Source organism: Macaca nemestrina, chromosome 1 (assembly GCF_043159975.1).
Source record: "Macaca nemestrina isolate mMacNem1 chromosome 1, mMacNem.hap1, whole genome shotgun sequence".
In the NCBI taxonomy this organism is placed as follows: domain Eukaryota; kingdom Metazoa; phylum Chordata; class Mammalia; order Primates; family Cercopithecidae; genus Macaca; species Macaca nemestrina.
The window spans coordinates 11,479,834-11,501,668 of NC_092125.1; the positions used below are offsets into that span (position 1 = coordinate 11,479,834).

A 21,835-nucleotide genomic window follows, 5' to 3' on the forward strand; every position below is an offset into this window, starting at 1 on the left:
CAGATAATATAAAATAGGAATACAAGCAAAATGTTTATTATTGCTATGATAATATGTCCAAATATGGCTAAAGGCAATACAAAATCATACACACACACACGCGCGTGCGCACACACACACACACACACACATATATTTAGGTGGCAAAGTTCCTGAGATGGCATACGACCTCTTATTATTATTTCATATTTGGTATAAAATAACCAAGTCATCAACAGTATGATCTGTCATAAGAGCCCTGACAGATCAATGGTCAGATTACAATGAGCTTCTTCACTATGTGATTATTTTGCTGAATGGACTTGATGAGAAATAGATAATATATCTCTGTGTTGCAGATATTTTACCTAAGCCAGGCGATCCCTTCTATAAAAATATGACCCTCTGATTGATAATGTTTCAAGTATTCTTGTTTTACACATTCTTGTGCAAAGGTAATGAATAAGAATATCAAACTCAGCTTTGTAAAGTAGGACACAACTGAAAAAATTTATAAAAACACTTTTCTTACATGATTTTAATATCTATCAATGCATTGTTCTTCTCTAAGTGTAATTTGTTCCTGATTTCAGAGAAAATTAGCTCAAAAATATACCTAATAAAAGGCAAGGTTAAACAAGTGACAAAAAAGAAAATATTTCAAATATTAAACCAATAAAAGATAATATCTCATACATGTTTTTATGAGCAATAATAAAAAATGAAGTATGCATAAAGTACTTGAAATCAGATGTAACTCCTGAATTTTTTGGTTAGAATACTTTAAATATATAATCCTAATATTTTTAGAAATATTTGAAAAAAGGCAATAAAACAAAGGCCAGGATCTCCCAAAATATATAATCTATATATTGCTACAAGAATTATAAGCTTAGAAATTGTCTTCATGAAATACTAAGCACACCTGACTCTTATTCTTTAGAACGAATATGCTGAACATATATGTTTTTTGGGTCATAGTTAACAAATCAACACACATTCTCTTTTTAAAATATTTGTATGTGGCTAAGGCAAATATGACTGAATTGACACAAAGCCTGACCTGTTCAAGATGAAAAAGCACATTTGCTATATCCAATACTCTTTCTACCGTCTTCTCTGGATCTGAGGTATCATCAGTCCTGTTTGGCAAGTCTTTGTAAAGAGCCATTTGCCATCTAATAGCAGGATCCTCCAACTGCAGGAAAAAGGAAAAGGTTACAATGGGAAGATGGGAATCTAAAAGACAAGGTTACAATCTCAAGATGGGAAGAGTCCACCCACCATTATTTATTGGGCTTTACAGTGTTTACTAGTTAAAACGTGACGTGCAGCAGCAGTTATGTAGGATGAACAGGTCTGGAGATCTAATGTACAGCATGGTGATTACAGTTAATAACATTGCAATTCATACCGGAAATCTGCTGAGAGTAGATTCCAGGAGCTCTTAGCACATACACACAAAAGGTAACTCTGCGAGGAGATAGATATGCTAATTTGTCTGACTACACCAATCATGTCACCATGTTTATGCATACTGAAACATCCTGTTGGACACCTTAACTATGTACAATTATTAAAAATCAAAAATACTAAGAGAGAAAGACAGATAAAGTCCTGGTCATCATGAAATTTATCATCTATTAGAGAAGATAGACATTAAACAAATATTTATAATTGTGATAAGGGCTACTAAAATGAAATATAAAGTACCATTAGATTTATCCTACTCTTTGGTGGTTGGGGAGATTTCCCTTAACACAAGACGTTGTAACTAGGGCTTAAGGATGAGTGGGAAATTGGAGAACAAAATGGGTAAGGCTACCCTCGCTCTTTCTCCTCCCCATTCACAGTCTAATTGTAGAAAGATTTCTATGTTTACTTTTATCGGCAAGCATATAGGATAGCATTTACCTATAAATATTTGGACTCTACAACAGAGTTTAATTTCGCTAAGACAAAGATATTAAATTATATAAATCAATAGAGGTTGTTAAAATCATACTCATCATAAAGGAGTCTACACATTTCACTTTTCAATACCATCAAATTTCCTCGGTGAAAAATGTATATGAAATCTTCATGTTTTTTAGAAACATTATTATAAGTCATAGAAATTGACAAAAGCAAGCAACTTCACAGGGATAGAACATATCAGTTCAAAGAAATAATATACAATAAGTATGTTATTAAAAATGGACAAAGCAGCCAGGCACAGTGGCTCACACCTGTAATCCCAGCACTTTGGGAGGCCAAGGCGGGTGGATTACTTGAGGTCAGGAGTTTGAGACCAGCCTGGCCAACATGGTGAAACCTCTTCTCGATTAAAAATACAAAATGTTAGCTGGGCATGGTGGTGCACGCCTGTAATCACAGCTACTCGGGAGGCTGAGGCAGGAGAATCGCTTGAACCCAGGAAGGCAGAGGTTGCAGTGAACCAAGATTGCGCCACTGCCCTCCAGCCTGGCTGACAGAGTGAGACTCCATCTCAAAAAACAAAAAACAAACGAACAAACAAAAATGGACAAAGCAATCCCCATGTCTTTTCTTCCACTTTAGAATCTCCATTATGGGAGACTGAATGTTCTGAAGCAGAAATAGAAAACCTCTAAAACTTCACAACTCCCAGACTGAGAGTGCATAGTTCAAAATGTCAAAAATAACTTTCATCTACAGGCAAACACAGACAGATAGAGCTTTGTATATAAATGACTCGTAAAGACTACTTATCCTTTGATAAAATAAAATGTTTTCATCCGTATACTTTTTAAGTCTGAGGACTATGTTTCATACTTACAGGTTTTAATCTGTACTCTTAGTTCTATTTAATACATAAACATAATTAATAAGGTAGAATCTTTATTCTAACATAAAATTACTCCTCTGGCCTCAGGATGAATAGCCCTGTAATTTCAAGACAATGTATTCAACAAGTTAGGAATAAAAAAACTCATTTTTTGAAAATCTGTGTATCTCAATATGCCTGCCTAACTCCTAGTGTAAGAGAGTGTAGAATAAAATGACATGATGAATATTTATTCATTACCTCTTTATTTTCAGGCCTTATTCATTTGGAGGTGAAATACTGACGATCAATGTTTCCTTTTTTGCTCTCTTCCTTCTTCCTCTCTCCCTAACATGTCATCTAAACTGTGCAAAGTATTCTTAGCAGTGACCTTTAGAATATAATGGACAAACCTTTTTCTGCTTATCATCATAAACCCCCTTATTTGACCATTTCTTGAGATTGGGCCAGACTCCTCTTAAGAGGTACTGAGCACTCTCTGTCCCTAACTCAGTAACTGTTGAACTAGATAATGGTGCTCCAAGCGTGGTCCAGGATCCCCTGGGGATCTCTAGCACCCTTTCATGGGGTACTTGATCTTCTCAAATACCCATGTACGTAAAAACATTTAACGTCTCTCCCTAAAGAGGAAAAATGTTTGTAGTGTAAACTCTTCTTCTGAAGTTCCAATAGAGGCTTTATAAGCTTTTAAAAAAATGTTCAAATTATTCTGGCTATCTGAAAAGAGATCATACTGTAATAGTAATTAATCTCACTCTAAAAGAATTGTTAGTAAACAACTGAGTACACATCAAATTTCACATGAAATTTGCTCTAAATAAATATTTGTGCATTGTGAATATGGTAAAGGCATGTCTCACCTTCATATTATTCTTTAAAATGCTAATTTAAAAAGAATTTGATTTGGATCTTTGAAAAGAGACATTTTAATACCCAGAAAGGCATATATTGTATTGTTGTTGCTACTTTTTGACATTCGCATATTTTCATAATTTAAAAAATTCCTGAGAAGGGACACCAGAATAGAAGACAACAGGCTGAGTCAAAATACCAGCTTGACTTTTAAAACTGCATCACAGGTTTTATAAATAAATGAATAATTTATTCACTGATATACAAGAATTTCCAAATAATAGTAAATGGTCATTGGATTGCCGAAACTACTTCTAACAATTCTTTCACCCACCATTAAAAAGTAGGTGTTATATAGATTTCCATCCATGTTTTTATTCTAAATGTACACTCTTCTCTTCTCCTTAGGTAAACTCATTTATTCCTATTAATGCAAATCTCGATCTAGCCTTTTGATATAGTTTGGATCTATGTCCCTGCCCAAATCTTATGTTGAAATGCAATCCTCAGTATTGGAGATGGGGCCTGGTGGGCACCGAGTGGATCATGGGGCAAATTTTTCATGAGTGGCTTAGCAGCATCCCCTTGGTGCTGTCCTTGAGATCGTGAGATCTGGTTAAGTGTGTGTCACCTCCCTCCTCACTGCTCTTGTTCCTGCTCCTGCCAGGTGAGATGCCTGACTCTCTTTCACCATCTGCCATGATTGTAAGCTTCCTGGAGCCTCCCCAAAGGCAGATGCCCATGTTACACTTTCTGTACAGCCTGCAGAACTGTGACTCATTTAAACCTCTTCTCTTCATAAATTACCCAGTCTCATATTTCTATATAGCAATGCAAGAATGGCCTGATTCACCTATAGACTAATGACTCTTAATATATATATATTTAATTACTGATCACTTCATGTAAATTTTTTGTTTTTTGAGACAGGGTTTCCCTTTGTTGCCTAGGCTGGAGTGCAGTGGCATGATCTTGGCTCACTACAACCTTCGCCTCCCAGGCTCAAGCTATCCTCCCACCTCAGCCTCTCAAGTAGCTGGGACTACAGGTGTGTGTAACCACCCAGCTAATTTTTGTATTTTTTGTAGAGACGGGGTTTTGCCATGTTGTCCAGGCTGATTTTAAACACTTGGGATCAAGTGATCCACCTGCCTTGGCCTCCCAAAGTGTTGGGATTACAGGTGTGAGCCTCTGTGCCTAGCCAACATTTTCTTATAGACACCTGTCTCTGTGTCCAAAAGACCCTAAAACCCATCTATCAAAAGAATACATCCAATCTGTATTTCAACTGGTGATACATATTTTTTCCAAAATTTGACCATCTCTGGTAATTTTCTTTAAAAATATATCATTTATTATCTTTAGAATTTTTCATAGAAAAGGCTTTGCAAGTAGGATAATGACTAATTAAAATACGTCCATTACCTTAATGTTTAAAGTAACATTATTTGTAGTACTATTTTAAAGAGAGATTAACTAATGTATAAATAGTAAATGTGGCTTAAGAATAAAACTTGGCTTACCTTGCCTTGTAAATGAATATTGCTGCGGATTATATCTCGTACTTCATCCTCAGTATCTTTCTGTCAAGAAATATATGTTACCTAAAAGGAGTCTTATATTGCATCAACTGTCACAAGTCAATAGAAACAATCCAAACTTTTTTGAAATAGTATATGTCTAAGAAACACCTTTATAAAATTACATGCCACAAGTTTGGCATGTAATTATTGAAATAATTTCTTGAGACTGCTGTAGCCAGAAGCAAGGTAATGACCTGCTTTACCTCCACAGTAAGGACATTAAAATTCAATGGAATCAAGTTTCCAATTCATAACAAGAAGGGGGTTTTCTTGGACTGAAATAGAAGTATATCTCCAGTATTCTTCCAAATCTCCACAAAGTCAGTTTAGCCCTTAATAACATCCTCCATGACCTAGTAATAGCGAGGGAAATGCAACTGAGAATGAAACTCTAGAGAACTGCCAATAGAGCTGTGTGATGCAGCCCACTCCCACAGCTTCCCCTCAGTTCACTCATTTTAGAATATCAAATGCTGCATGCATGTGCAGTGCCGAGCTTCAGTGATTCAATGCGGAATGCAGACTATGTCCTCCAATTTACATAAATATAAAATAGAAATTCCAGTGTGCAAAATACTGCATCCTCATTTGCAGAGCTATGAAGAACAGAAACTTAGAGGACACTGTAAAATCTTGAGAACTTAAATCTTGCAGAGGAGAACAGCAGCTGATTTAAAAGTCAACACCTTATCTATCCACAGTTGGCACAATATATTACGCTTCTAACATTGAAAAATCACCCTTCATAAATTTGAATATACTTCTCATCACAAACTTTCTATAGAAGTTTATATGAAATCCATTTTTTTCACTAGCGGAGATTGGTTTGTATCTTTTCTGTTCGGTTCTTGAATGTGCCCCAGAGGTGATTAACATAACTTAGAAATAAAAACAGCCTCAAAAAAAAAAAAAAAAAAAAAAGAAGCAGCCTTTATGTTTGATCTTGGGACCTGTCTAGAAAACCTGCTTAATAAAACATGTCATGCAAACGAAATATTGACACAGGGCAGTGAGACAAAGGAATCAAACACTGGGAGTCTGGAGGTCAGACGATCATTACTGCTGGGATGAAAAGGAGACTTACCAGGCTAAATCGATTTTTGGCTAGAGCAATGAGCTCCTGGTCCCCTGGGGCACAGATGTTCAACCCAATGGGCAGTAAGCGCTTCAGAGCTGCTACAATCAGAGAGGTCTGCATGGAATACCGATCTCCTTTGCGCTTCATTTTCTTCCTTTCCTGATCAGAAACCGCTGCCTATGGAACAAGAGAAGTGCTGGGATCTGAACCTGCTTCTCTCACATGTAGAACCACTACGACTCTTCCCTAACTTGTCACTTCGTCTTCCTCATTTTCTGCTGCTCCCTAGTTTTGAAAATCTTCCTGTCTTGAAAATAATTTTTCTCTTCCCATCTTAGCACCTTTTGCTAATTTTAAGTCCTGCCCTCAGATTCCTATTATAATTCACTGATATGCATTCCCATGTAATTTTTAGAAGAAAAATGAAAATTGTAATTTTAGGGAAGCAGATAAATATATAAAAATGCTATAGTAATTTTAGATGTGTGCTTTCTAATTTTCAATGCTTAAGAAAGAAATATAAGAATAAAGGGCTTATTTTTCCTTTGACAAATGCTTGCTTTGAAATATGTATACATGTATATGGTGTGTGTATGTGTGTGTGTGTGTGTGAGATCTAATATATCTAGAACAATTACAAAATGCATTTTCCTTTTATACAGTCTGCAAACTTGTCTTCTTAGAGCCTCAGTCCCTGTCTAATAGAAATAGAAGTAATATACTCATTGGAGTTTCATAAATACTCAGGACTATCTGGATAACCAGTTTACAATTGAATACTGCCATGTTACTCAAGGACTCTCTCATGATGTTTTTGAGGCTTATGCTAGCAACACAGGGTCACCTTAAATGACAGAGTCTAACTTTCACTGGGTAATGAGTATTCTATCAAGAGGGCATGTTCTCATGTCAAAATGAAAATAATTGTACCACATCCACTTATTTGTGCATGTCAAATATTTGGTAGCAGGAATTCAAACTTGCAACATAGTTCCATGATAATGAAATGATAAAGAAAAATGTTTTAATATTTACAAATATAAATACATCGTAATAGTCTTGGGCTACTGAGAAAAAAACAAAACAGAATTTAATATACAAATGATCTGTTTTACTTAACAGAAGGTAAAATATATCATAGCATGAGGTTGAAAGATATTTTTAGGATAGCAAAAGTAGTGAAACAAGTCAGTCACCATACAGCAATTGTAGCTTCTGTATGACGTTATAAAATTTATTGTGTAATAATTATACTATATATTGATATGTTAAACCTATAATTTTCTGAACCATAGCAGTAAGAATCACACTTCTGTTCCAAAAAGATGTGCTTATTGTATGAATCCCATTTTTATATGTACCAACTTGTAAGAGATTATTCTAAGTTTATTAGGAAAAACATGATGAATAATTTGTACTGTTAAGTTGATTAAGTCATTAAAAAATGGATCAGTCATTTAAAATGGGCTCTTTGTTCAAACGACAACATAACTAAAATGATAAAAATAATTACCCAAATGAAGAATGACTATCTGAAAAATTAAGCAAATTGATACAAATTATACAAACATACTTCTATCCAATACTAGTAATTTAGTTTCAGCAAAGCAACATCCCCAGTGTAGTCTAAATTGTATTGGTTTGGAGTTTTCCTAGTCTAAATTTGTTGGTGTTAGAGTTTTCATTGATTTTAACCTGGAAAGTTCTTCTGGTTTTATGGTCGTAGAGGCAGACGGAGCTTATATCTGGTTTAATATTTATAAATATTTGTGAGCTTATAATAAAAATAATCAACACTAAACGCATCTACAAATCACTCAATTTTGAGTAATACTAGGCAAATGAATTCCTACTTATACACAAACAATAATTTTGCTTTCCACCCGAGAAGAAATCTAGAACTGGAAAGAGTAGTAAATATTTGAATATTTATGGGTGATATCACTGTTAATATGAGGAAATTAAATCTATAAGCAATAAAATATCCTCCTGTACACATATATTGGGTATTTTTTGTTCATTTGTTTAGTGCCTATTTCCTCGCCAAACTATGTAGCTCCTTTGGGGCAGCTGCCAAACCTGTTTTGTCCTTTCTCTGTATTCAAAGCCAAGCACTGTGCCTTGCTCATAGGAGCAGCTTGATAATTTAAACAGAGCCACCAAAGCTAATGAATTTGCACACTTTTTCATTTTCAATCTGAGCATTTGGATCAGTTATGAAGATGTAATAACATGGCCCATATGTGGGCATATTTAAGAAGGAAAGTGGGATAACCTGAGCCCTTTCTTAAATCAATCACCTGAGTGCTTTTTCTTTTTCTTTTTTCTTTTCTTTTCTTTTCTTTTTTTTTTTGAGACAGAGTCTCACTCTGTTACCAGGCTAGAGTGCAGTGGTGCGATCTCGGCTCATTGCAGTGTCCGCCTCCTGGGTTTAAGCAATTCTCTGCCTCAGCCTCCCAAGTAGCTGGGATTACGGGTGCCCACCACCATGCCCGGCTAAATTTTTTTGTATTTTTAGTAGAGATGGGGTTTCACCAACTTGGCCAGGCTGGTCTTGAACTTCTGACCTCGTGATCCACCTGCCTTGGCCTCCCAAAGTGCTGGGATAACAGGTGTGAGCCACCGCATCCGGCCACCTGAGCCCTTTCTTAAATCAATCAATCAATCAATCAATCAATCAATCAATCAACCTCTGCTTCTGCCTCCTCTCTCTCTCACACACCAACAAACATACAAATATGATTGTAGCGATTTCACATAAAATAGCCTTAAATTTAATAGTGGACCAGGAAAATAAGAAAGACATCAAACAGACTCTTTTTCAAAGATACTATTAGACTTGAGCAAAAGCAGTGCTATGGCTGCATAAAATGGGATAGTAGCAGGCTCCACCACCCTCTCTCCTCATGACCCATCTAGAAAAGACTCATTTTTCAATACCTATTCAAATCTTCACTTACCTCTGACATCTTTGACTATCTTATCAATTTCTTTGTCTCATACATTTTCTAAGTACTTATTAACTATATGATTGTTAGATATCCAGTTGCACTTTAACTTTATCAATTTGTTACTACAATTCATATCTGTTAAAATTTGTTGCATGCCTACAATCTGCGAGGCACGATACACACATTATTCTGATGTTTACAAGCCTCCATCAAGGTAAGCAACATGACAAGCATTTTGCTGCTACCAACAATGAGGTTTAAGATGAGTGAAGGGATTATGAAGTGGCAGAGTCAGCACTCCAGGCTGATCTGCCTCTGAAAGCCAAGCTCTCTCCTTTACCACATTATGAGCGGGAAGCACAGTTTTAATCGGTTTCACAGGACCTTTCTGTGGGAACTTACAAAAAATGTTCTAATATTCCTACAATGAAATAGCCTACCAAAAAAAAAAAAAAAATACCACAAAAAGATACCTTTTTGTATTTTAGATATAGTAATTATAAAAATGAGCCTAGCTTTAAATGTCCAAGGCCTGTGATTATATTTCGACAGGAAATGAAATCTTAAGAAAAAAATAGAGTACAATTGTGTAATGCAACAGGCAAAACCCACCTTTTCTCACACCCACAAATAAACACAGAGAACCTGTAATAAACGCTATCAATCAATGCTATCTATCTATCTATCTATCTATCTACCTATCTATCTATCTATCTATCTATCTATCTATCTATCTATCTATCTGGTTTTGTTTTGTTTTGTTTTGTTTTTGAGACGGAGTTTCACTCTTGTTGTCCAGGCTAGAGTGCAATGGCACAATCTCGGCTCACTGCAACCTCCACCTCCTGGGTTCAAGCGATTCTCCTGTCTTGACCTCCTGAGTGGCTGGGATTACAGGTGCCCGCCACTACGCCAGGTTAATTTTTCATATTTCTAGTAGAGACGGGGTTTCACCACATTGGCCACGCTGGTCTCAAACTCCTGACCTCAGGTGATCTGACTGCCTCGGCCTCCCAAAGTGCTGGGATTACAGGCGTGAGCCACCGTGCCTGGCCTGGTCTACGTTTTTTAAAATAAGTTACAAAAACCCCAAGTTTCGTAAGACAAGTTAGGAAAATTTCAAACATATTATTACAAATTTCAGCAATGCTAGCCATATAATGTGGTGCCACTGTGGATTTCGTACCACTGCAACAGTGAGTCAGTAAATGCAAAGTAAAATAAGATACATTTTTTAAAAGCCCAATGACCACATTTATAAATTCTTTAAAGTCAAAATTTATTTCATCCATATTAATTAGGTAGCTACTAGGCACCAAGCACTGCATTGAGCTTTAGAGTTAGCAAGTGAATGACGTATGTTTCCTGCCCTTGAGGGACAGATATCTAAGTCACAGATGGGCTGCAGAACAAGGGGCCACGTGCCCTGCTAGGAGAAACCAAGGGCTAAGAGGGCACATGGGAAAGCAGAAAGAGAAAGGCTTCGCTGTAGAGAAAGCAGTCATATGCTATTCTGTTGGTGCAAAAGTAATCACAGTGTTTGCCACTGAAAGTAATAGCAAACACCGTGGTTACTTTTGCATCATAATACATATAGCTCTGTCATATGCAAACTGACATACTGAGTAAAAGTCAACTAAGGTCCACTTTTCACAGTGATCACCACCATTACACATATCCCTGAGGGTTTCCATGCCACACATAGGTGGTCACTTTCTTTCCTTATGGCCAATTTTCTATGCACTGGCCTCTCTCTGCCTTGTGAGCTATGTACCTTTTGCTCTATGTCAAAATGAGGTCCCTTCTCCCGGATCACCATATTCTAGACTGGCCTGCTGGCTTCAATCTATTTTCTATTTAGAAAATAGTTTTGGAACTGGCACTGCATACAAACAGTGATTATCCCTTGCTTGAGTGACTGGCTGAAGACTGATAGGAATCACTTGTCCTCTGGTTCCTGTTTCTACTTGCATTTGGTCTAAATCTGTTTGAAAGGAGTTCCTTTTTCCTTGAGAACTCTGCAGGGCGGCTCTCTCTGCCGCTTTGATGCCTCAGGCAGATGGTTTGAGATCTTGTTACAAGAATCCCTGAAGCACTCGGCATCTCTCCCTTCTCAGCATTATGGGGGAAACAATTCTGTATCCACTCCGCCTCATAGGTAACACCTACGGCAATCCTCCTGTTAATCACTCTCGGCACTAGGCTTGGGTCCTTCATGCCATCCAGCTTCAGCAGAGCCCCCAATCATGCTGAAAAACTGCAGTTCCTGTGCTTCTATGGCAGACATAATGTGGACATCATGATTTCTTGAGCAAAACAATATAAAACATGAATGTGTTGACTCTATTGTTTGAACTAGAAGCATTATTTCAAGCAAAAAAAAAAGTGTATTATACCTACATGATATAAAATTACAAATAATTTTTTTAAACTTTTAAAAATAAGCTAAGTATAATCAGTAATTTCTAAAAATTTCAACTTTATTACCATTATTTTCTTTCTTTCTTTCTTTCTTTTTTTTATAAAGATGGTCTCACTCTGTGGCCCCAGTTGGAATACAATGGTGTGATCATAGCTCATTGCAGCCTTGAACTTCTGGGCTCAAGCAATCATCACACCTCAGCCTCCTTAAGTGGCTAGAACTACAGGTGTGTGCCACCACACCTGGCTAATTTTTTAACATATTTTGTAGAGATAGGGTCTAACTATGTTGCCCAGGCTGGTCTCGAACTCTTGGCCTCAAGCAGTCCTCCCACCTTAACCTCCCAAAGCCCTGAGAATTACTATCATTTTCTATATGTTTTGCCTCAGAGTACTATAAGTCATATATTAAAAAAAAAAAAAAAAACTCAATTTTTTAGTTTGAGAAAATTTGTGGGTCAGAAATGTTAAAATTAAGAGGCTCTTACCCATTACTTCCCTTTTTTCTTCTTGCAAATAAGACTAAACTGTGTTACTATTAGCCAATGTTTATGGATGTCTCACTCTACGTTCTACAATGTGCAGTGCTTTGAGAGCATCTTTGAGAATCACTGGACTCGACTGATGGAAAAGAAGGAAAAGGATGTCTGTACAGGAATACACAGACTTCTCCTGGCATTAGCTTCTAGTTCATGTGCTGTCAGGTCAAACACATGGCATTCAAAACTCTAAACAAGACTAGGCCTATCAAGCAATGCCATTCTATTTCCCTGGTGGCAGATTGCAGAGCAGGCCTGAGGATCCGGTGACTTCTGGAGGTCAGTGGAGTGGGTATACCCAAGCTACTCTGTTGCCAGAATGTATTAAGTCAGTAGAGGCTAATTTCCTCTGCCTGAGTACCACTCATTTTTGGATCTTTGGCCATTTGGCTGCCAAATATCACCACATGTAATATATTTATTTCTCATTTAGCAGGAATTACATATATAAAGCCCTTTAAAAATGTTGTAAATGGAAGCTCCTCTCCTCCCCAATACGATAGAGAAAACAAAAATCAGGAAAGATACTTCCCACTTCATGTGTGAGAACCTGGAATTCGTCCATGTGGCTTTTAAATAATGCAGCGAATTTATTTTGAGGTCTGTTTATTTGGTACACATAAGCACACAAATATTCACACTTGATGGATACATAGTGTTGACGTGTTAAACACACATTATACTGACTGATAATTTTGTGAGTGGGGTGTGGTGTGTGCGTGTGTGTGAAGAATGTCTTTATTCTGTTGCTCTGACATCTTGGAGAATTGCTAATCCTGGGGAGACAGCAGTCCCTCCCATGGTTAGGCAATTCCTAGAGAAGGAAATGGGTTCCTTGGTCCGGGGAGCTTGCTTTTTGTATATAAATCAACTAATCCAGAGCCCACACTGACCCCCACCTCCCCCAAGGGGCTCTTATACTCTGGGCTACTATCCACCTGCCCTAATCATTCTGGGACTAGGTACCAGGCAACCAAGAACAGCCTCTCCGATGTGGAGCCCCTGAAAATTATTCAAATTAGCCAATCAGAAACCCATTTGCCATGCCTTGTCCATTCCTTCCAGTGGAGACCGTGAGGCAAGCTCTCACCCACGTCTTCTCCTTGCTTTCTCTGCCTCCTGACCAACCCTGACCCCTCCCCAACGGCCCTGCTTGGCATGGCATGCCTTCGGTTTCCAGGGATCTGTCAGTAGAAATGTCTTCCTTCATGACAGTCATTTCCCGTCTGCATGTCTTAACCACACCTGATTCAAACAAATTCCAGTAACCTTAAAACAGCTTGCGTGTTTTAACCAATTTATAACATTACCAAATCTATCAGATTCCAGTTACAAATCTTCGAAAATCTAAAAAAAAAAAGATCAATTCATGAAAGTCACATTCGGATATTTTCTAGAAGAGTGAAACAGTTTATAGTCATACCTTGGACATCTTGGACTTGGTATCAGTAATAAGGAAAGACATATTGTTGATTTCATTCTGTACAACGAAGTTCTGCTCTTCTCTTTTGAAATTCTGAGAAGTTGCAAAGGAAATTTCAGTTAAAACCACTTAAAGAAGTCTTTGTAATTAGAGGTTACACAGAACCTGCAAGCTTTTACAGAGATAAGTATTAATTTGATATATAAGAAACATCAAAAAAGGATACAAGTATTTCTTGAGTATCTAATGAGGGTACTTGGCTGGGAGCAACAGTTCTGTGAACTAGATATGAATATGCGCATTGCAAAGATGGGAAAACTAAGGTTCAGAAAATATAATTGCAAGATCACACGTTTACCAAGGAGTAGCATGAATATTCAAACCCCTGATTAGCTGGTGAAAGGCATATACTGATTCCTAAGATTAATTAACCTAGACTTTCCAAGGACGCATAGAACTATGATGTAACTTTCTATTCTGTCAGATTTTTTACCTCTTTTTAAAATACCATATCATTATTTATTCCCTTTTAATTTGGGAACATAAAAAGACTAGCAAAATCAATTTATCTTTAAATATTTGGGGAAAAACATAACACATTAGCCAATTTATGTTTATATTAATATATGCCCATGAGATTCAAAAGTACATATTCAGATATTTTTGCTTATTCTTGAAAGTATTATTAGATGTTCATCTGAAAACCTACTGATTATGATAAATACTCTTGTTCCAAACTTTAATATTGCACCTAAATCTAAAGACACTTCTTCAGCATTTTAATGATTGAGGAAGCTGAAGATTTGCAGTTCTTCAAATAAAAATATACAGTTTTTTTTTGTATTTTTTTTTTTTTTTTTTTTTTTTTCAGACAGAGTCTTGCTCTGTCGCCCAGGCTGGAGTGCAGTGGCGCAGTCTTGGCTCACCGCAAGCTCCGCCTCCCAGGTTCACACCATTCTCCTGCCTTAGCCTCCCCAGCAGCTGGGATTACAGGCGCACGCTGCCACGCCCGGCTAATTTTTGTATTTTTAGTAGAGACGGGGTTTCACCGTGTTAACCAGGATGGTCTCAATTTCCTGACCTCGTGATCCGCCTGCCCCGGCCTCCCAAAGTGCTGGCATTACAGGCATGAGCCACTGCGCCCCGCAAAAATACGCAGTTTTTAGTAATTTTTTCCTGGTATCCCCCTATTTTCCCATTAGGCATTCTAGGTGAAGTAACCCAACAGGAAAAACAAGAGGCAAAAAGCAAAAATTCATCTTTGTTCTTTGGCAACTCAAAATGGACTGATTTCTTCTGGAATTTATTTATTTATTCATTCATTCATGTATGTATTTAGGGACAGGGTCTGGCTCTGTCACCCAGGCTGGGATGCAGCTTGCAATGATAGGGCACTGTAGCCTCAAACTCCTGAAGTCAAGCAATGTTCCCACCTGTCACTGGGCATGCATATCTATCTATCTATCTATCAGTCTGTCTGTCTATCTACATATCTAATCTATTTATCTTTTTAGAGTGGATTTTGAATTTTCCTTCATAATACCTTGGATGACCTATTGCATCCCCCAAACGTGAGTTACACAGGATAAATAAATTTGTATCCTTGTGAAGATACAAATTTGCATGTTAAGAAATCATTATTTCATATATCCTTTCTGAGTGATTGTTTTTATGTATGTTTTTATATAAAGTTTCCTATTAAGTTTGACAGACTCCTCAGATATAGGCAATAAATAATATTTATTATCCCAAATATTAAATGTGAATACTTTATTTAAAAATAATGTGTTCAAAGTAATTTGATTTGAACACATAATATTTTACAGTCTGATGAAGTAAACTGGTAAGATAACTCAGATGATAAAACTGAGGTTGAAATTTTTATTTTTATTTTCTGTCTCCCATTTACAGAGTGACATAGAATTACAATAGATATAAAAATTCTAAACTTTTAAAATAATTCAGGATAATCATCAATGCTGAATTACCTATATTCTGCTAGTTACTGAAAATAAATGGTAGAATACTACACAATTCTTATGATAGAATATTATACAATTCTTATGATTAAAATCTTTTCCAGATTTAAAAATGTATAGTTCCACTTGCACTATACAAAATAGTGAAAATTCACCAAATATGTCCTTTAGAAATTCTATCAACAGGATTGTCAGTAGAAAGAAGCTTTATTTTAAAAGCCAACAGATTCTAAAATGTGAGCCAAACTAAATTCCTGTAGATGTAAAGTGTGTGAAGATAAAACAAATTTATGGAAGCAGTACCTTTACAAGTAATATGAGTGTGTGTTATTGTTGGAAATCGCTAGTCTATTTAAGCACATCTCAAACTGAGTACTGCATATTAAGAGAACAGAATGCCAAGAGATAGGGAAAGCTAAATAGTAAAAATAGTACATCTTAATGTAACGTCAATATTAGTCTAAAATTTAGGGGCAAATTTAAAATATGTTTATGGAGTGCAATTAAAAATTCCTGTGATTTTTTTTTAAGAAGATAAATTGCAAAACTCAAAAGAGGGTTTATATTCCCTCAAACTCCTCAGGGGAACCTATCCTCTCTCCTCAACTGTTACATGAAACCTAGGAGGCAAGTAGGCAGGTGCCTACCAAACAGTAGGCGTGATCTGTCAATGTTTTCACACTCACATGGGATTTCGACCAGTAGATAAACACTTCTGCCACCATGCGGAAGAGCTCCTCTGCTTCCGGGTTAGGCTCCTTCAGCCACTTTGCCCTGGATCACATAATAAATAAAGCGGTTTCACAGCTACTCCTTAAAGTTAATTAAAAAAAAAAATCACCCTCCTAAAGTTAAATGTACTGACCACAGAGCTCATGGTGGTTTCAGCATAGAGCTGTAACATTAAAAAAAAAATTTAAACATCATAACTGTCAAACTGTTAACTTTTACATGCCAAATCAGAATGAAATGACCAACTTTGATTTTAAGGCGTTTTAATTTTAAGCCGAAAATTAACTTACCTATAAACAATTAATTATGTTATCATTACCAACAAGCTCATGGCCAAATAGTGAATGAAGTGATTCAAGAAGGACATGTGAGCCAAGAAAGGTTATCACTGAATTGGGGAAATTACTAAATTACTTTTGATCATACCTGTTATAGTCCACAAATCTAATCAAGAGAGGGTAGAAGGCATAGAGATCTCTGGCCAGCGTGGTGAACTCATCTAGGATGAGGAGTTCAGCCTCTGACATGTCCCCCCTGGCCTCGGCTTTCAGGTGGTCTTCCTCAGACACCACCATGGCTGCCTTTTTCTTGAGTTTCTCCATTAACGGCAAGAAATGAGTTTTCAAGAGCTGAGGTTTCACTTTATTTATTATAGGCTGGGAAAACACTGTTTAAAGACAGACATTAGTATTCTGCTCTGTATAACCATTCATTAAAATGATGAGAGATTATAATTATAATTGCAACATGATTAAAGCCTCCTTCTCCAGCACATGACTTCCTTAAGGGTACAGCTCATGCCTCAGCCATTTTTCTAGTCCAAGCTCTAATTGCATAGTTGCTATTACAAAAAAATGATTACTAAGTTGAATTCAATGATCTTCCTTGTTTTTAGAATAGATTGATAGCTAATTTAGAATGGAAAAAAAGATTTTCAGTCATTTTGGAAATCATTTTCACACAATAAATAAAATCCCCAAATGGAAAAGTTTCCCCTAACCCTTAGAATAGGAACAAGCTCTGCTACATAATTACTACATGAGACTACATGCAGTTATCTCATTTTAACTATCCCCATCCTTGGCCCAATGGAAGAGTTAGATTACATGGAACACTGCTCTCTTACTTAATAATAACCATAGTTATTAGTAATAGTTCTAAACTTGATTAGGCCATTTTTTAAAACTATTTTTTCCCTGAAGGTGACATATATGCACAGGGGAAAAGTACACAAGAGAAAAGTTAAAGTCAACCATAATCATCTATCCAAATTAATACGTCATTGCTGCATTTCTCTGGAGTTTTCATCAGTAGATACATTAATATACATATATATTACACACATAACATTCTGAATTCATTGTTTTAAAACCTCTTCATTTTGCCCTTCATAATATGAGGATTTCCAGGGCATAAAACATTGTTGGAACTTTAACATTTAAAGATGACATAATATTCTGGCATGTAGATGTACATAACTTATTTAGCCATATTCTAGTTATTGGATACTTAGATTGCTTTAAACTTTTCAATATAAATAATGCAATAATTGTAGATATTAGACTACATTTTTTTGGTTTACCCATTTTTTGGTTTAGCCACAGATGGCTAAAAGTGGATTGCTAAAAGTTGAACGTTTTATTTTTGTCTCTGGCTATAGACTCATTAGTTTTTCCTGCTGTGTTTACTGATTAATCTTACAGAGACTGACAAGTCAGAAAAATATTTACTTAAAAGTAGTAACTATTTAAAATAAACCCAACGCCTGTTTTTATCTACATTAAACAACAGCATGACAAATAATGCTATTTTTGAGTAAAGAAAATATTAATAAAAATTGTGATGGGAAAATTCTAGTTTATATATTTGAAATTCTTTTGGAAATAAAATAGATTGAAGGGGTACAATGTCTTCTTCTGATTCTTACCTGCTAGCCTCTTCATCCAGGCTCCCTCATCAATCCCCAAGTTATTATATATGATTTTCAATATGTTCCCTAGAAGTGTGTTCATGTGCTCTGAGTTCAGGGCTGTGCAGCACATCTCGGCCCGTTCTGGATTGTTCTCAGGCCCATGCTCCCACCAACGAGACATGTAGCTGCAAAGCATGGGCAGTATGACTTCCATCACATGTGGCATTTGAGTGTAGCGAATGCCGGACTCAGCTAATTCCACGATTTCTTCCATGAGTTTCTCCAAAGACGGTATATTTGGACAAACATCTTCCACATTAGTTGGCAAACTGAGAGCTGGAGAAGTACACATAAAAAATGGATTATATTCAAAGAAAGTACTGAGATGATATGGCAGATTTCCACAGGCAACTATTGCATTTTGGACTTCAAAACTTAGCAAGATCTGGCATGCCTTTAACTGGCTCCTTCTCCTGTTTTTCAAGGTAGCTATTTCAAAGCTTCTGTTTCATCCCAGTTCCTACTGTACCAACACTCCCAGAAAACAGCCATTCCTCCTACTTCACAGCAAACAAGAGTATCAAATATTTCCTCCTTGCACTTTGCTGCTCTCACGACCTACAAGCCATTTATGACTGGCTCCACACTGGCCTCCTTTCCCCGTCTCTGAGGACGTTTTGAAGTCCCCCACTCATGGCTCCACCGAATACCCGATGCCTTGCTCAGGCCTGTATTTTCAGGCCTCTAATACCTCCTACCCAGCAGATACTCAAATCTTTCCCGGATTACTTAGCTTTCCAGGCACTCTCCATCTGCAGGAACAAAGCTGCTTTTCACTGCGCAGCAAAATCACACTTTACAACTCATCTTTCCAACGGTTCAGTGGCATTGCATATCCCTGACCAAATTCCCTTTTCCTAAAACTCCCTTCTTTCTTAACATCAATGTGCCCAGCCTTTCTGGCTCCCTCTGAACGTTGTCAGTGTCCTTACTGACTCTCTTCTCCTTGCTGAACTTTGTTGTTGTTGTTGTTGCTGTTGTTGAGACGGAGTCTCGCTCTGTTGCCAGGCTGCAGTGAGGTGGCACGATCTTGGCTCACTGCAACCTCTGCCTCGCCGGTTCAAGCGATTCTCCTGCCTCAGCCTCCTGAGTAGCTGGGATTACAGGCACGCAGCACCGTGCCCGGTTAATTTTTGTATTTTTAGTGGAGACAGGGTTTCACCATGTTGGTCAGGCTGGTCTTGAACTCCTGACCTCGTGATCCACCTGCCTTGGCCTCTCAAAGTGCTGGGATTACAGGCGTGAGCCACCACACGCCTGGCCCTTGCTGAACTTTTAAATGCTGATTATCTTTAGGAATCTATCTTTGATTCTCTTCTTGTTTTTGGTTTGCATGTTCATCTAGACAATTTTGGCCATTCTTTCTGCTATAAGCTAATATCTCTAAAGCCATGTTTCTTAGAAATTGTTCTGACTCATCCTGGATGTCTCAACCGCAACTAAAACACAATGGGTCTAAATTTAAACTTCTCCTTTTCTCTCCAGCCTATCTTGAGCATGCACTAACTTGGTGGGGACATTATCCAGTCAGTCACCCAGGCAAAAAACCTGGGAGAACGTCTAGGCTGTGATGCTCCCTCATCTGCCACACGAGATGACTCTCCCTCTAGGAGCTCTCACAATCAACACACATACACGCTGTCCAAGGGGCCTGCTCAGTCACCTTGCTCTTGAATTACCACCTATTCTAATTGCTGACTTATAGCTATTCATGTTCCTTATTGTTGTCTGTTGTCAGGATACATTTCTGAAATGCAAATCTACTCATTTTACCTTTTTTTTTTTTTTTTTTTTTTTTTTGAGACAGAGCCCTGCTCTGTTGCCCAGGCTGGAGTACAGTGGTACTATCTTGGCTCATTGCAACCTCCACCTCCTGGGTTCAAGAGATTCTCCCGGCTCAGCTTCCCGAGTAGCTGGGATTACAGGTGCCCACCACCACACCCGACTACTTTTTTTATTTTTAGTACAGATGGGGTTTCACCATGTTGGCCAGGCTGGTCTCGAACTCCTGACCTCAGGTGCCTGCCTCCGCCTCCCAAAGTGCTGGGATTACTGGTGTGAGCCACTGCGCCCGGCTCATCTTACCTTTTTAAAGCCAGTAAAAGAATTCTATTTGCCACTGGTACAGTCCCCACTCCTCACCTGACATAAAAAGCCTTCCTCCCCTCTTTCTAGCTTTCTATTACTGTCTCATCTTTCACCCTTTACTTTCCTGAATGCTATCTCCAACCATGTTAGAATGCTTGAAGTTTCTCCTCATGTAGCAGAGTTTCAGTCTTCCTAATCTCAAGACTCATCTTGTATCAGCTTTGTGAAGTCTTTCCAGGTGTTCCTGGCTAAAACTGCCTTTTTTGTTGTCCCCAGTACTCTTTATTTTTATTATTATTATTATTTTTGAGACAGTGCATTGCTCTGTTGCCCAGACTTGAGTGCAATGGCATGATCTCAGTTCACTGCAACCTCTGCCTCCTGGGTTAAAGCGATTCTCCTACCTCAGCCTCCCAAGTAGCTGGGATTATAGGGGCCTGGCACCATGCCTGGATAATTTTTGATTTTTAGTTGAGACAGGGTTTCACTATGTTGGCCAGGCTGGTCTCGAACTCCTGACCTCGTGATCCACCCACCTTGGCCTCCCAAAGTGCTGGGATTATAGGTGTGAGCCATTGTGCCCTGGCCCCAATGCTTTTTATTCTTAATTCTATCACATATGTTATTGATCTTTCTCCCTTGACTGCCACTAAAAAGTCCCTGAGGAAAAAAATTGTCTTCTTCATCTTTGTATCGTATCTCCCTCATCTACCACAGTGTACATCACAAACAAGTATATGTTGAATGACTGAAAAATGAAATCATTACATTCAATTTCTTTACTTTGTTATGCAAATGATATTACAGAAATGTAAGCAGGTAAATTATCTGCTTTGTGTATTTCCTTATCTGTAATGAAATAACAAATCTGCTTCATTATTGGTTCATAGCAAAAATATGAACTGATCAAAAGCCTCAATAAGTCAACCTTTATATGTTTACACAGAAGATTAAGAGCTCAAACAACCATTTTTCACTAACTACTTACAAATATATTGTGGAAATTATGTGGAAAAATATTACGAAGCACATTCAACGTATTTTTCTTTAACTTCATGTTTTATATAAAGTCAGAATTATAAAATAGTCAAATAATGATTACATGAATTATTAAAAGATTCCTTACTTCATGAAATTCACTATAAAATCAATATAACCAGCAGCTCCCATAAAAACATGAGTTATACAGAGAAATAAGCTAATAAACAGGTATGAATTTATGAACAGCAAACAATCCTTGCCCAAACTGTGAGAGCTCTTTAGGGCTATTGGAAAACAACTAAAATATAATAAACTTTACCAGACTTAGAAGACATTAAACAGGAAAAACGTTCCATAAGAGATCACTTTTGTAGTGTTCAGGCTATGAGAACTGTGCTTTGATTGCTTGAAAGTACTGATTAGAAGAATAACTAGTTTATACTTTATCATT

General features: G+C 37.3%; 1 protein-coding gene across 21 annotated transcripts in view; it reads right to left on the reverse strand.

The window, feature by feature from the left end:
• Positions 1-21,835, reverse strand: part of LOC105474624 (ryanodine receptor 2) — a 786,480-nt gene that overhangs the window by 107,937 nt on the left and 656,708 nt on the right. For all 21 annotated transcript variants that reach the window (XM_071073921.1, XM_071073859.1, XM_071073912.1 and 18 more), the window contains 7 exons: positions 18,271-18,591; positions 16,770-17,010; positions 16,298-16,385; positions 13,633-13,725; positions 6,305-6,475; positions 5,161-5,220; positions 1,043-1,177 (listed from right to left, as the gene is read on the reverse strand). In XM_071073921.1, the coding sequence (XP_070930022.1) occupies positions 1,043-1,177; positions 5,161-5,220; positions 6,305-6,475; positions 13,633-13,725; positions 16,298-16,385; positions 16,770-17,010; positions 18,271-18,591 (1,109 nt within the window). The remainder of the gene's footprint in view (positions 1-1,042; positions 1,178-5,160; positions 5,221-6,304; positions 6,476-13,632; positions 13,726-16,297; positions 16,386-16,769; positions 17,011-18,270; positions 18,592-21,835) is intronic.